Genomic DNA, 15,646 nt, shown 5'->3' with positions numbered 1-15,646 from the left:
GCAGCACCATCACCCCCGGCATCCCTCCCACCGGGTCCGCCACATACAGTAACAGGTCATCGGCATACAACGACACCCTATGTTCCTCCCCACCTCGCACCAAACCTCTCCACCTCTCTGAATCCCTCAACGCCATCGCCAGTGGCTCGATTGCCAGTGCAAACAACAAGGGGGACAGGGGGCAACCCTGCCTGGTCCCTCGGTAAAGCCGAAAGTACTTCGACCTTCTCCCATTCGCGGCCACGCACGCCATCGGGGCCTCATATAGCTGCCTCACCCATCTAATAAACCCTTCACCAAATCCAAACCTCCCCAACACCTCCCATAAGTACCCCCACTCCACTCTATCGAAGGCCTTCTCCGCATCCAGTGCCACCACTATCTCTGCCTCCCCCTCAATCGCCGGCATCATGATGACATTCAGCAATCTCCGCACATTCGTGTTCAGCTGCCTTCCCTTCACAAACCTGTCTGGTCCTCGTGCACAACCCCTGGCACACAGTCCTCTATCCTGGTGGCCAGGATTTTTGCCAGCACCTTAGCATCCACGTTGAGGAGAGATATGGGCCTGTATGAACCACACTGCTGGGGGTCCTTGTCCCTCTTTAAAATTTACGAGATCAGCGCCCGCGACATCGTCGGGGGCAAAGTCCCCCCTTCCCACGCTTCATTAAGTGTCCGCACCAGCAAGGGGTCCACTAGGTCCACAAACGTTTTATAAAATTCCACCGGGAACCCATCCGGCCCCGTCAGGCTTCCCTGACTGCATCTGCCCGATCCCCTTAACTAGCTCCTCCAGCTCAATCGGCGCCCCCAATCCCTCCACCTGCTCCTCCTGCACCTTCGGGAAAGAAAGCCCGTCGAGGAACCTCTCCATTCCCCTCCTCTCCCCCGTTGGCTCCGACTGGTACAGTTCCCCGTAAAAGTCCTTGAAGACCTCATTCGCCTCTACCCCCTTCCGCACCACATTCCCACTCTTGTCTCTCACTCCAGCAATTTCCTTAGCCACATCCCGCTTGCGGAGCTGATGAGCCAGCATCCTACTCGCCTTTTCACCATGTTCGTACACTGCCCCTTGTGCCTTCCTCCACTGTGCCTCCGCCTTTCTAGTGGTCAGCAAATCAAATTTAGCCTGCAGGCTGCGCCTCTCCCCCAACAGTCCCTCCTCTGGTGCCTCTGCATACCTCCTGTCCACCTCCAGCATCTTTCCCACCAGTCTATCCCTCTCACTCCTCTCGCTCCTCTCCCTGTGTGCCCGGATGGATATCAGCTCCCCACGAATCACTGCCTTCAGGGCCTCCCAGACCACCCCCACACGAACCTCCCCTGTATCGTACACCTCGAGGTACCCCTCAATACTTGCCCGGACCCTCCTACACACCTCCTCCTCCGCCAACAACCCCACATCCAACCGCCACAACGGGCGCTGGTCCCGCACCTCCCCCATCTCCAACTCTATCCAATGCGGAGCGTGGTCGGAGATTGCAATGGCCGAATACTCGGCCTCCTCCACTCTCGGAATCAGTCCCCTACTCACCACGAAGAAATCTATCCGAGAGTAGACCCTATGTGCGTGGGAGAAGAAAGAGTACTCCCGTGCCCTCGGCCTCACAAACTTCTATGGATCCAGCCCACCCATCTGGTCCATAAACCCCCTCAGTACCTTGGCCGCCGCCGGCCTCCTACCCGTCCTAGAGCTGGACCGATCCACTGAAGGATCCAACACCGTATTGAAGTCCCCCCCCCATGATCAGACCTCCCGCCTCTAGATCCGGGACCCGTCCCAACATACGCCTCATAAAGCCCGCATCGTCCCAATTTGGGGCATACACACTAGCACACACCACCTTCTCTCCTTGTAGCCTGCCCCTAACCATAACATACCTACCCCCCTTATTCGCCACCACCTCCGATGCCTCAAACAACACATTTTTCCCCACCAGAATCGCCACTCCCCGGTTCTTCACATCCAACCCAGAGTGGAAAACCTGCCCAACCCAACCCTTCCTCAGGCTGACCTGGTCTGCCACCTTCAGGTGGGTCTCCTGAAGCATTGCCACATCTGCCTTTAGCCCCTTCAGATGAGCAAGTACCCTCGACCGCTTCACCGGCCCATTCAATCCTCTCGCATTCCAAGTGACCAACCGAATCAGAGGGCGTCCCGCCCCCCTCCCCCATTGACTAGCCATAGCCCGTCGACTGCCCTCCCCAGGCCAGCACCCCTTGCCCGACCCAGTCCCCACAGCGACAACACCTCACCTCTGTCCCCCCGGCCCCCACCAACTCCTTCCTGACCCTACCAGCAGCAACCCAGTATTCCCCTTCCCCCCCCCCCCCTCCCTTCCCACCCAGGCTAGGAACCCTCCTAGCCGCGAACCGTCCTCCATTGTACTTCTGTGGGTTAGCTAACTTCTGCTGACCCCGGAAACTCCCGCCAATAACCCGACCCCTCCCAAAGTGGGATCATCCCCCAATCTATCCCTCCTCCAGGCACCGTTCCAGCGCGGGGAAGAACCAGTTAAGGCCCCGCCTCCCCCCGTCATCGTCTCCACCCCCCAGCCCCGCAGCGCGGGAAACCAGAGGAAAGCCCGCGCTTTCGCCCTGCCCCACCACACCCTTCTGACGCAGCTCCCAAATAACAGCCCCACTCCATACCCCCAACCCGAAATAGAATACAACAAACCCCCCCGACCCTCCCCACAAGATACACAACTCAACCAATGCCCCACAACAAAACAAATAACAGAACAACACCCCAATAAATAACCATATCAAAATTGCAAAAGTACAAAAAAAGAGAACACAGCAACAGCAGAAACCAGCAATAAAGTATTACAACCGACCCCGCAACCCCCAACCCCTAATTCAAGTCCAGTTTCTCCGTCCGCACGAAGGCCCACGCCTCCTCCGAGGAATCTCCGAGAAAATAATAATGCCTGTCCGAATAAGTTACCCACAGGCGCGCAGGCTGCAACATTCCGAACTTTATCTTTTTCCTGTAAAGCACCTCTTTCGTCCGATTAAACCCGGACCGCCGCTTAGCCACCTCCGCACTCCAATCCTGGTAGATCCGTACTACCCCATTCTCCCAATTGCTGCTCTTCACCTTCTTGGCCCAGCACAGCGCACACTCCCGATCACTGAACCGGTGGAACCTCACCAGCACCGCACGCGGGGGTTCATTGTCCTTAGGTCTCCTGGCCAGTACTCTGTGTGCTTCCTCCAGCTCCAAGGGCAGATGGAAAGACCCGGCCCCCACTGGCGAGTTCAGCATTATAGCCACATAGGTTGTCAGGTCCGACCCCTCCAGCCCCTCCGCAAGGCCCAAGATCCGCAGATTTTTCCGCCTCATGCGGTGATCAAGCTCCTGATCAAGATGAAGCGGTCCTGCCACATCTTGTGGCGTGCCTCGTGCCCCTCCACCTTACTCACGAGGATCCCAGCCTCCTCCTCTCGTTCAGTGGCCTGCGTCTGGAACTCCTTGATGGCAGCACCCTGGGTCGTCTGAATCTCTGAGAGCCTTCTGTTCGTTTTCTGCAGAGAGCTCAATACCTCAGCCTTGAAGTCTGCAAAACAGCGCAGGAGAGCAGCTTGTTGCTCCAGGGCCCACTGCTTCCACTCCTCTGGAGCTCCACCGGCCGCCATCTTAGATTCCTTCCCCCGTTTTTTCTGGGGAGATGCTGCCGTTTCCCCCCCCTTTCTACTCCGAGTTCGAGTCATGGACTGCGGGGAAAGTCGATCAGCACACCTTCTCCCACCGGGAGACGTCGCAAAATTTCCGTTTTGGGCTCTAAAAAGAGCTGAAAAGTCCGTTTAAAACGGGAGCTCCCAAATGTGCGGCTTCCTATGTTATCGCCGACACCGGAAGTCGAGGAGAAGAATGTTAAGGTACAGCATTGTTTAGGGTTAAAATAAAAACAATCAGAGGCAGGACAAGGTAACTGTTTTTAACTTGATTGGGGTGATAGCAGATGACATAATTACATGACAACCTATTGATGAATCTATCAAACGTGATGATGTCTTGAAATCTTTCTTAAAATAAATTTAGAGTACCCAATTCTTTTCTTTTCCAATTAAGGGGCAATTTAGCATGGCCAACCTACCTATCCTGCACATCGTTGGGTTGTGGGAGTGAGACCCACACAGACACAGGGAGAATGTGCAAACTCCACAAGGACAGTGACCCGGGGCCGGGATCGAACCTGGGTCCTCAGCGCCACGCTAACAGCAGCTGTGCTAAACAGATGTGCCGTCTGCCTTGAAATCTTTTGAAGTCTATCCCATAAAACACTGGAGGGAGCTAAATTTGATGAGAGTGTCCAGCTCTTTGGGGAACCTGTCAATCCCTAATTAACAATCTCTATAGAATGGCAGGATGTCAATATGAAGATTTAAAGTCTGAGTTCATTTGAGACAGAATCGTAGTGGGAGTTGCAGATGATTCATTTTTTACCTCCTCCAAGCTAAAGATGGCCCTACCTTCGACAAGGCAATCCAGCTAACTAGACTGTCTGAACTATGGGATCAACACAAGATAACCGTGAGGAGAGAGAACACTTCATATGGAAGAAATCAACCCTCAGTTCACCACTTCAAGTTACCAAAATGCAGTGTCCATCCACATCCATGGAAGCAAACTCTGTACTGCCCAGCAGAGTGACCTTGCCAGTGCTGCAGTGAGAAGCCCCCTCACAGGAAAGGTCAATATCCTGCGATGACTTCCAATTCTTCCACGGTAACTGACAGGAATACTTTAGTCAACTGCAAGTCAAAACCCCAGCAAGTTGAGACTCAAGGCCCAGAGGATGCACAATCATGCTTCTTGTGGGTCATCAGAGACTGCTCTTAATTTTAGAATGTTGATATCCTGGTAAATGGTCATCCAACTAATTGTAAATTAGATTCATGTGCCAGTGTGACAGTCCTATCAGACAAAGAGCCATGAGCTTTGAACTTTGGATTGGAATGACAGACACTCCACTGTACGGAGCAGCTACTGGTATTTGGCATCATCCTTGAGCCACGGAGGATGGCGACAGACAAACCTTCGAGCTGATATATGTCTTCCACACTCAACCTTTTCCTGAGTCGAGATTCGTGTGTAGCCCGCGATCTTCTTCAGTTGACAGGAGATGTCAACAGTTGTTAGGCATCCAGAACAGCACAGTCCTGAGTCCTCAAAACTAGAGTATTCAGACTCTGATTTCACCCCTGGTCTCTTTTCTCAAATTGTCGCGCAGATTTCTTCATCACCATCCCAGATCCCAGAAAGTCCCCAATGGTCAGAGCAACCTCCCACACATGAGATTGCCATCGTACCTCTGGTGGAAGCTGTACCAGAAAAGGTTCAACAGTCTGAGGCCCTATCCCGATCCTATTCCTGCAATCCCACCCTTTAGCAATTTAGCATGGCCAATCCACCTAACCTGCACATGTTGGACTGTGAGAGGAAACCGGAGCATCCGGAGGAAACCCACGCGGACATGGGGAGAATGTGCGAACTCCTGACAATTACCTGAGGTTGGAATCGAATCCAGGTCCCTGGTGCCGTGAGGCAGCAGTGCTAACCACTGTGCCACCGTGCCGCCCCTTAAACGTGACCACTCCACTCAAACACACTATAACCCCAGGCCTTTGGCCCTTAAATTGCCCCAATGTTTATAATATTTATAATGTTTCTACTATTCCTAAAATCCTAAACATGCTGGAGTTATTCAGGACATGCTAATGGTGGCCAGCAATCGCGCAACGTGAAATCTGTGCAATTTCAACCCACACTGCTGTTGGATTCTCTGGGTTCAGGATTGGCACTGGTTTCATGTTCTGTCTTGTAGGGTCACCTTCCGACAATGCGAGAGAGTCCAGTATCCCTCGCCCCCAGCCGCAACACCAGGAGCACTTGTCCTGAACAACACCGACTTTTCATCACTGCTGTTACCTGTACCCTTCACAAACCCAGAGACACTCACCTTAGAACATAGAACATAGAACATAGAACAGTACAGCACAGAACAGGCCCTTCCGCCCTCGATGTTGTGCCGAGCCATGATAACCCTACTAAAACCCACGTATCCACCCTATACCCGTAACCCAACAACCCCCCCCCCCCCCCCCCCCCCCTTAACCTTAATTTTTTTTAGGACACTACGGGCAATTTAGCATGGCCAATCCACCTAACCCGCACATCTTTGGACTGTGGGAGGAAACCGGAGCACCCGGAGGAAACCCACGCACACACGGGGAGGACGTGCAGACTCCGCACAGACAGTGACCCAGCCGGGAATCGAACCTGGGACCCTGGCGCTGTGAAGCATTTATGCTAACCACCATGCTACCGTGCTGCCCCTTGGTGGGTCATTTTGGTGAAGAAGCCCCTGGGACACTCTGATGCACATGACGCGTATGCAGATGGAGTAGGAACCCCTGAGGGGGCAGACAGTCAGAGGATGACCTGATCGCAGGGACTAACTTTCCTAACTTTCAAGGTCTTGTGCTTGAAAGGACAGTCCCATCAATACTGCAGATGCAGTTGCAGAGCCAGGGATTACATGAGGGGTTGCTCAGCAACCATCCAGCTCCTGCAGGTGTAGCTGGAGGAGTCCAACCACCTGCAGGAGCACGAGGCCGAGCCGACAATGCATGCCACCCAGGCCAACAACAAATGGGTGGCGTCCGCAGTGGAGGCCTTGGGTGTGCAGGTATTGGCCATAGGTCAGGGTGTCCAAGGTCTGGGATACTCTGTGCAAGCTGTGGCTGAGGCACAGGACAGGGCAACCCTGTCACAGGAGGTGCTGGAACATGTCGTTTGTTTCCTCCCCCCATCTGTCACGAGCACATCCGATGGGCATCAGATGGAACAGGTTGGCATCACGCCACCTGTGACACCAGGAAGATTGCTGGGCCTATTCAGGTTCGATCGCCTTTGAGAACATTCGCCAAAGGGGACCCAGGTCACAGGGCGGGACACACAGCAAGCCGCTTCCTTTGGGAGATCCTCCAAGGACTATATTGGAGGGACTCACAAGAGCGGCCCAGACACCTGATCTGCATCTTCAGCACTGCTCAATGAAGCTCCTGTTCGCTGCATGGGCATCATTGTAACAGTTCTCCATGTTAGGCTGGGGCTTGACACCCCTGCCACCCAAGAGCCAACCCCTCACCCGAGGGGACGCTTTGAAGGTGTCGGGAATCAATGAGTGCTCCAGGACAAAAGCATCGTGCACGTTGCCCATGTATCGGGCACAGATGTGCATGGTGTGGTCACACACTAGCTGCATGTTCATGGAGTGGAAGCCCTTCTGGTTTATGAAGGGCACAACCTCATGCGGAAGTTCTTGTAAGGGGATATGTGTCCCATCTATCAACCCCTGGATCTGGGGCATGCCAATGATGGTGGCGAATCCCACTACCCGGACGAGCTGGTGAGCTCGGTCTGCATTTAAATTTATATAGTGTGCCGCCCGGGCATTTAAGGCAGCTGTGACTGCGCAGATGCACCTGTGTACAAAGGTCTGGGAGATCTGGACATGTCACTCGGCACCTGGAAGGGCCCCATGGCATAGATGTTCAGGACAACTTTCACCTTGAAGGCCAATGGGAGAGGGTGTCTTCCCCCATTCCCCCATGGTTCCAGGTACGCTATAATCGAGCAGAGATGCCACAAGGTCTCCCTGCACAGCCGTAGCCACCGGTGACACACTCAGTTCAGCAGGTCCTCGAATGGCAGGTGCTGCCGATATATGTGAGGCCTGATGCGGTGCCCCCTTCTCACCTCTTCCTCGGCCTGTTGGACGGCTAGCTCTCCAGCCTCACCGGCTGGCCCATGCTCCTCTGGGCAGGCTCCTATTCTGCAGGGTCTTCCCCGAGCAGCTCCTGTTCGTGCAGTCTCACTGCATCCACAAGGGCCGCTGTGGCCAGGCAGATGCCAACCATTCCTGGCTGTACTCCGAAATCCATTGTCTGCAGGGGGTAAAGGGCAGACACTTCAGCATGGTGAGTACACTCATGTTCATCCAGATCCAACGAGCTTGCGCTGCAGCCCCTACCCCCGCATGCCCCCCCTTCTCAATCCTATCTCCACCCCGGCCGTTCACCCCGCGCTTTGCTTTCGCACCACACCCCTGGCCCCATTGGCGCCTGGCACCGGGGGAACTCTAACCCTACCACTCGTCCCTACCAGCAGGGGTACCGGTTGCTGGCACTACCCATACCAATGATACACGCTGAGGCCTCTGTCCTGTGCCCACCTGTGGGTGACCTTGGTTGGATCATGTGATACCCCGCCAGCAAGGTGGCGCCTGGTTCTGGGGTAGGAGGTTCTGTCACCGACAACCTCTGACCATCTCCATGCTTGGAGGCATGCATGCGGGCAGGGCACATGGATCAGGCTGGGTGAGTGGGATGGGTACTTGTTGGGATCACAGCTGTGGTGTGCTGTGCGTTTTGTGTGCCATCTGTCTGGGGCAGGTTGGATAAGAGCAGGATCACAGTGGGCAGGCGGGGCTTGGTGACGGCCGGTGGGCCTGCGGGGTGGACTAGTTGATGGTGTCGCCAGTTGGGCATCTGCCCTGAGAGGGGCAGTGTGCCAGGGTGGGAGCTAAAGGCTACAGTGCCTTTATGGACTATTTAAGGACTTTATGGACTATTTACAGTGCTTTGTGGACTATTTTAATACTAACACACACTTTATAAACACTTTATAAATAGCCATTTTTTGTTTCATAAACAAAGGAATACAATCTAAATGAATGAAACTTCCATTAATATTGCTAACAATATGTTCAGTCAATGATTGATTAAGTAGGTGCCGAAGTAAAATCATAACCAAATTGCAGATTTTGAATTGGAAGAATGGTACTGTGTCATTGTGTACACAAGTAACAAAGAGTTTATTGCAGACCTCATTAACTCTAGCTCAGTTTTAAGGTTCTTAATTCATTCAGAATTTATGCCTTCGCCTCATGTAAAAAAAGATAAACTGATTTGTGTTTATTTTTGTTTCTGTACATTCGGTGTTTAACCAAAGGTGGCATTTTAATTTAAATAAAATATTTAGATTATATTCAAAATGCTTTGCGTGTTGAGATATAACAGGTGAATTTTAGCACATCCCTCTTCATAGAAACGGGCTAAGAATGAGGTTAAAATCTGTCGCCGTCTTACCATTTCATTCCTACTGAGTTAACCTGATGATCATTTTAACCATGTAGTTTATTCCCTTTGCCAGTGTTCTGCTGTTCATTTTCATTTTTAAAAGGCAGTAGTGATTTGGGCCGGCATGGCATCACGCCAGCTGGGCGGGAAGTAGTGGCATCAAGCTCGCTAATTATATTGTCATGTATGCAAATCAGGCTCGTGACATTCCTGGGCGTGAACCTGATCAGCTCATTGGAATGGGTCGGGGGAGATCCCAAACTGCAATCTCACCAGTGCAAATCATGTTAGTGGCCTCTCACGAGGTTTAACAGCCATTATGGGATTTGTGCCCATGGCTATTAAATCGCGGCCAAGGAAGAGTATTTCAAAACTTATAGCTAAGTTCCGCACGCATGAGTGCGGCTCAACAGGGATCTTGGATTCATGTTGCATTACATCCACCCCCCACCATCAGGCCTGGACTTGCAAAATCCTACCAACTGTTCGGGCTTGAGACAATTTACACCTCTTTAACCTGTGATTATCCCTCTCCCTGGATCTGTAATGATTTGATTACCTGCAAATGCCAAGCATTGTCCAGCATCTCTGACTTGGTCTATATAAATGTTTCTGGAACATACCTCGCCATTCACCTGAGGAAGGAGCTGCGCTCCGAAAGCTCGTGTTTGAATCAAACCTGTTGGACTTTAACCTGGTGTTGTAAGACTTCTTACTGTGCTCACCCCAGTCCAACGCCGGCATCTCCACATCAAATTTAATGTGATGGAAACTGGGAACCAATATATTTTTAACCATAGATACGGCCGACTCAACACATGCAAGCTGCTGCTGCAGAACATAAATAAGGCAAAACTGCTGAATGAAGGAGATGCGAAAGGCATGACTCCACTACATCTGGCGGTACAGAACGGGCACACAAAAGTGGTTCAACTTCTCCTCAGAAAAGGAGCCCTCTTGATGCGGTATGTACACCAAGAACGATTTTGCATGAATTATTTCCACCTTTCTGACTGTTCGCTGTTATTTGGTTATATAACTTCATTTGCAGCTTACGCAAGCAACCACTTTCTACACTTAGACAGGATCACTGAAGGGACTAGCATTTATTTACTTACTCAGTGAGAAATGTCTTTGCAGAGGAATAGGTTGCTTTCTATTTTCAGGAAGAAAATAACTTAAAGTGCCCTTGTTTTATGACAAAATGGTCTTGATATCCCCATGATGAACAGGGGAAAGTTGGGGCATGGATGTTAAAAAATTAAACTTGTGGGTTCCATCCTTTGAGCACCCTTCACCATTTTTACTGGGCTGAGAAATGGCTTGAGAAATGTTCCACCATGGAGACACAGGACACTTGCTAAAATATTTACACCGGCTCTGTCAGTTCAACAGGGAGACTGGTTAAAAATTAACTTGTGTGGTTCTTCTCATGGGCTAGGAGGTGTAGGGGTGCTCCTGTGAGGAAGCCACCGGTCAAACTGGAGCCTTACCCCCCCAGATCTCCCTGTCACAGGCCTTCCCAACTTCTGACCATCAATTGGAACTTAGAGCCGACCTTTTCGCTTCCCAGTTTCTGACTGGAACTTCCTGCACCTCCACCCAATTGCCCAACCTACTCCCTAACCCTAATTGCCAAGGGCCATCTGTAATGATCACTGGCTATGCTTTCCTTCCATTTGGCTGGATGCTGAGTGGAAAATGGAGCCACAAGATATTAATGGTGACCTGCCATTTAAAATTTGCAGGAATTCAGCATCATCAGCCTCACCTGCACGCTCCCTGTAAATATTCAGATCAATGTTTGATGGATATTAATTTAGTGCGAGGATTTTCCAAAACAAGTTTTCACTTTTCATTTTAATCTTTGAAGGGATTACAAGTGTTGGACAAGTTTACATTATGCTGCTTCTGGAGGGTTTACTCAGACAATGGAAGTGTTATTAGAAACAAATATAACACTGCTCGATCGGGTGGATGAGACAGGGGTAGGTGAATACTTTTCATTTCAACAGACAGGAAAGTTATTTGAACAGTACTTCTGCTCTGTAACACCAATTGTTCTTCCCTTATTGAATTCCTTGTTTGCATAATCCAAGCTCGTATTGACCCAAATCTTCAACAAGTTTGGTTCTAATATTTTCCTTTGGCACACTGAGATGCAATTCCTCGTCCTATTCCTCTTTATGTATTGTATCTGTCATTGCAGTTTTTATTTTCATTCACGGCCCTCAGAGGACATGAAACAAACAATAAAATGGTATTATCTATACAGGGAGGCATGAGGCCAGAATTAGTATTGGAGAGATTAAGAAACACTTGATGGTTTTTATTGACATTGCTTTATGGACTATTTAAATGCTATCAGACTTTACAAATAACCATTTTTTGTTTCATAAACAAAGGAATACAATCTAAATGAATGAAACTTCCATTAATATTGCTAACAATATGTTCAGTCAATGATTGATTACGTAAATACCAAAGTAAAATCATAACCAAATTGCAGATTTTTAAATGGAAGAATGGTACTGTGTCATTGTGTACACAAGTAACAAAGAGTTTATTGTAGACCTCGTTAACTCTAGCTCAGTTTTAAGGTTCTTAATTCATTCAGAATTTGTGCTTTTGCCGCGTGTAAAAAAAGGTAAACTGGGGCAGCATGGTGGCGCAGTAGGTTAGCACTGCTGCCTCAGGGCGCCGATTCCGGTCCTGGGTCACTGTCCGTGTGGAGTTTGCACATTCTCCCCGTGTTTGCGTGGGTTTCGCCCCCACAACCCAAAAGATGTGCAGGGTAGGTGGATTGGCCACACTAAATTGAGGGGCAGCAGGGTAGCATGGTGGTTAGCATAAATGCTTCACAGCTCCAGGGTCCCAGGTTCGATTCCCGGCTGGGTCACTGTCTGTGTGGAGTCTGCACGTCCTCCCCCTGTGTGCGTGGGTTTCCTCCGGGTGCTCCGGTTTCCTCCCACAGTCCAAAGATGTGCGGGTTAGGTGGATTGGCCATGCTAAATTGCCCGTAGTGTCCTAGTAAAAGTAAGGTTAAGGGGGGGTTGTTGGGTTACGGGTATAGGGTGGATACGTGGGTTTGAGTAGGGTGATCATGGCTCGGCACAACATTGAGGGCCGAAGGGCCTGTTCTGTGCTGTACTGTTCTATTCTATTCTATTCTAAATTGCCCCTGAATTGGAAAAAATGAATTGGGTACTCTAAATTTAAAAAAAAACAAAATTTTTTTCAAAGATAAACTGATTTGTGTTTATTTTTGTTTCTGAACATTCGGTGTTTAACCAAAGGTGGCACTTTAATTTAAATAAAATATTTAGATTATATTCAAATGCTTTGTGTGTTGAGATACAACAGGTGAATTTCAGCACACCCCTCTTCATAGAAACGGGCTAAGAATGAGGTTAAAATCTGTCACCGTCTTACCATTCCATTCCTACTGAGTCAACCTGATGATCATTTTAACCATGTAGTTTATTCCCTTTGCCAGTCTGGTTCTTGGAGCATAGAGGAATCTGTTTCAGTCCCAGCAGTAAGCCTGGGTACTAAAACATGCATTCCATATACTGCTGAGTCAATATAGTGCTGTCACAAGTGGAGTTCACTTGATTTTATTAGCAGTAAATCTGCAGAATCCAATTATTTCACATTTAAGACCATAAGAAATAAGAATAGGACATTCGGTCCCTCGAGCCTGCTCTGCCATTCAATAGGATCATGGCTGATCCGACATTCCTCGCGTCTACTTTCCTGCTCTTTGATCCCCTGCTTCCTCTGTAATGGGAAAGCGCTTCTAAGGAGCACCAATACCTGGTGCACTCCTGATTGAGCTGGCCCTTGATGATACAGCTGGGGTATGAGGATGTGCAAAGATGTGGCCCGGTGGGTTACCAGATGACCAGAAGGCTTCTGAGCATTCAAAGGACGCAGGCAACTCTCAGCAGTGTGAGCAGCCAGGAGCCTGTAGCATCAAATGGGTGCATTTAAAAGATAGACTGCAACAATGGCGGTCTGAGCCTGGCCACCCAGTCCCGAGGGATACCCTCTACTGACTCTGGCCCAGACAGCCCCCAGCAAACCTTACAGTTTTCAAGGGGTTTTCAGTGTTTTTTTTGCCTTCCGCTCCTCCTCCACAGCCATACTGACCAGTCCACGTTTGTTAATACTTGTAGTCATTTACTCCCGCAAGGCCTCGACCTGAGAGAAGCGGAGCCTCGTGGAAGGCTGGAGCATACTGTGTCCAATCCGCTAATCACATTTAAACACATGCAAATGCCGTTTTTTCCTGCTGCAAACCTTGTTATTGCCACCAGCGACGGAACGGAGTATGGCGTTTGGTGCGAACTTCTATTTTGGCCGGATGCCCGATTCTCCGTCCAATCGTGTTTCGCGTTTGCGGCATCGCGAGGCGGAGAATTTTGCCCAAGGACTCTATTCCCACAGCTCTCTGTGGCAAGCAGTCCCAAAAGACTCACAACCCATCAGTAGCTGTTATTGTGACTCAGGGAAGAAAACAACATGAGGCTTTCAAATTATGCTACATTGAATAAAAGCCTTGGGTATTTTATAAACCCACAGTAGTTATTCATTTTGGTAATAAACTGTAAGTTTGTGTTTTTCTCATGTTTGGAGAACTGGCTGTTAGAAGTTGCTTTTGTATTTCACTCCAAAGAACACTGCCCTCCATCTGGCTGCAAGAGAAGGGCACAGCGAAGCTGTGTGTCTACTACTCGCCCGTGGAGCTGCTATAACACTGAATAACAATGAAGCTTCCTTTTTCCATGAGGCAATTCGCAATAAAAGAAATGATGCTACTTTAGCTATTATTCAAAATGACAGGTATGAATAACATGTTGCAACTATTACTCTACTTACGTGGGCTCCTATAGATTTTCTGGGAGAGAATTAACTACTCAAATCACAATACATCGAGCCGGGATTTTAAAAAAAACCTGATTTAAAATTGTGAACAAATTAATTCTCTGAAAATCTCTTAAATATTAAATCATGAATCAATCCAACCAAATATTAGGTTATATGCGAACCTGGAAAATTTGGATGATTAGGCCTGCTCGTATAGTTAAAGTAAAGCACAACTCAATGAGTTGACTTTCTGTCCCTGCTAAGAGCTGTAATGGAAGTGGATGGGGTTCCAAAATAATGACACTGTCAGCACATTTGTTTTGCCAACCATATTACCAGTGTTAGCCTTTTTGGTCAAGGTAGATGTGGGGCCTGCAGATGCAGGTAGGCAATTAGGCTCATCAAGAGTCTCGTTAACCAGGGTAAAGGAGGCCGAGTGGGATTTTCCAGGTGACAAACCAATTTCCTGATGCAGTGGGGGTCGGGATGGGGGAAAGATAGTGGGGGGGGGGGGAGGGGGGCAGGTGTTTGGTGGAGGAATTTAAATGCCTCAAAGTATCCATCCATCAACAGTATGAGATTTGTGGAGTGTTCCATGGGGCCCTCCACCTCTGCCTCAGTGGGGGTCAAAGGTCATTCTGGAAGAGGTGAACCCCACCCCACCTCCCACAGTGAGAGGCTAGCTGCTTTTTCTGTTTTTTAATTAAAATTTTAAAACAGTTGATGAAAGGACACCATCGTGTTGAAGCACCTTCTCAGTTACTTATCCTTTGCAGCTGGAAGCCTCTGATTGGCCCTCTAGCTTTGAAGATCTTCCCACCTGATGTCCTAAATTGGATGGTATCCCTGCCTATTAAGAGGGAGCTCCATTAAAATCCCAAAGAGTAACTGCCCTTCCCTGCCTCCCGACAATCCCCAGGGACAGGTTTGGAATCTGTCAACTGTTCATTCAGATGCCTGTTTCCTGTCCCAAAGCAGAAATGCAGCCCAAAGTCACAATGTTTTGTTGCATTATATTTTTGTTTGATAGTTGAAGTGTGAATATAGGTTCATTAATGATCTGAAATAATTACTTGTGCAGTTATAGGGAACGTGTCTATGGTTGTCCACATAAAAACATGCTGAGTATTTACATATTTAAGATAAAACCTTAACTCAGCAAAGCATACGGGGAATGCTTTCCTTGCAGTGGATCAAGAAAGAGTAAACCCACCTCTCACGGAAAACTAGGGATGGACAATAAATGCAGGCATTGCAAGCAAAACACGCGTTTTGAGAAGGAACTTTTTAAAAAGGTCCTGCCATGTTGAACCTCAGCATAATATGTCTGCATGATGCAATGTCTATTACTTACCAGGACTGGATGATTGTAGAAGCAGTTCCCACATTCCTACGGCTGGATTTTATTGGGGTGCTTGGAGCTGTGACACAGGGCCAGAAAGCCTGTGGTAACCCCACCGTGGCTGTTCTCGATCACAGGTTAGGCCCACCCAGCAGCTAAATATTTGCAGTGAGGTCTCCTCAACCTTTAAGATGTGTAGGGATTGTTGATATTTCGAGCCTCGGGAACTCTTTTTCAGGACGGCACGGTAGCATGATGGTTAGCATTATTGCTTCACAG

The 15,646-nt window shown here is 49.3% G+C and overlaps 1 protein-coding gene across 1 annotated transcript in view; it reads left to right on the top strand.

Annotated features, from left to right (window-relative positions):
- The window catches only part of trpa1b (transient receptor potential cation channel, subfamily A, member 1b), a 163,080-nt gene that overhangs the window by 71,359 nt on the left and 76,075 nt on the right, over positions 1-15,646 (top strand). Inside the window, exons 13-15 of the mRNA XM_038808471.1 lie at positions 9,957-10,121; positions 11,030-11,144; positions 13,835-14,001. Of these exons, the coding sequence (XP_038664399.1) occupies positions 9,957-10,121; positions 11,030-11,144; positions 13,835-14,001 (447 nt within the window). The remainder of the gene's footprint in view (positions 1-9,956; positions 10,122-11,029; positions 11,145-13,834; positions 14,002-15,646) is intronic.

The sequence above is a fragment of the Scyliorhinus canicula genome, chromosome 10, assembly GCF_902713615.1.
Source record: "Scyliorhinus canicula chromosome 10, sScyCan1.1, whole genome shotgun sequence".
NCBI classification, from domain to species: Eukaryota; Metazoa; Chordata; class Chondrichthyes; order Carcharhiniformes; family Scyliorhinidae; genus Scyliorhinus; species Scyliorhinus canicula.
This window is presented reverse-complemented; position numbering and strand designations above follow the sequence as displayed.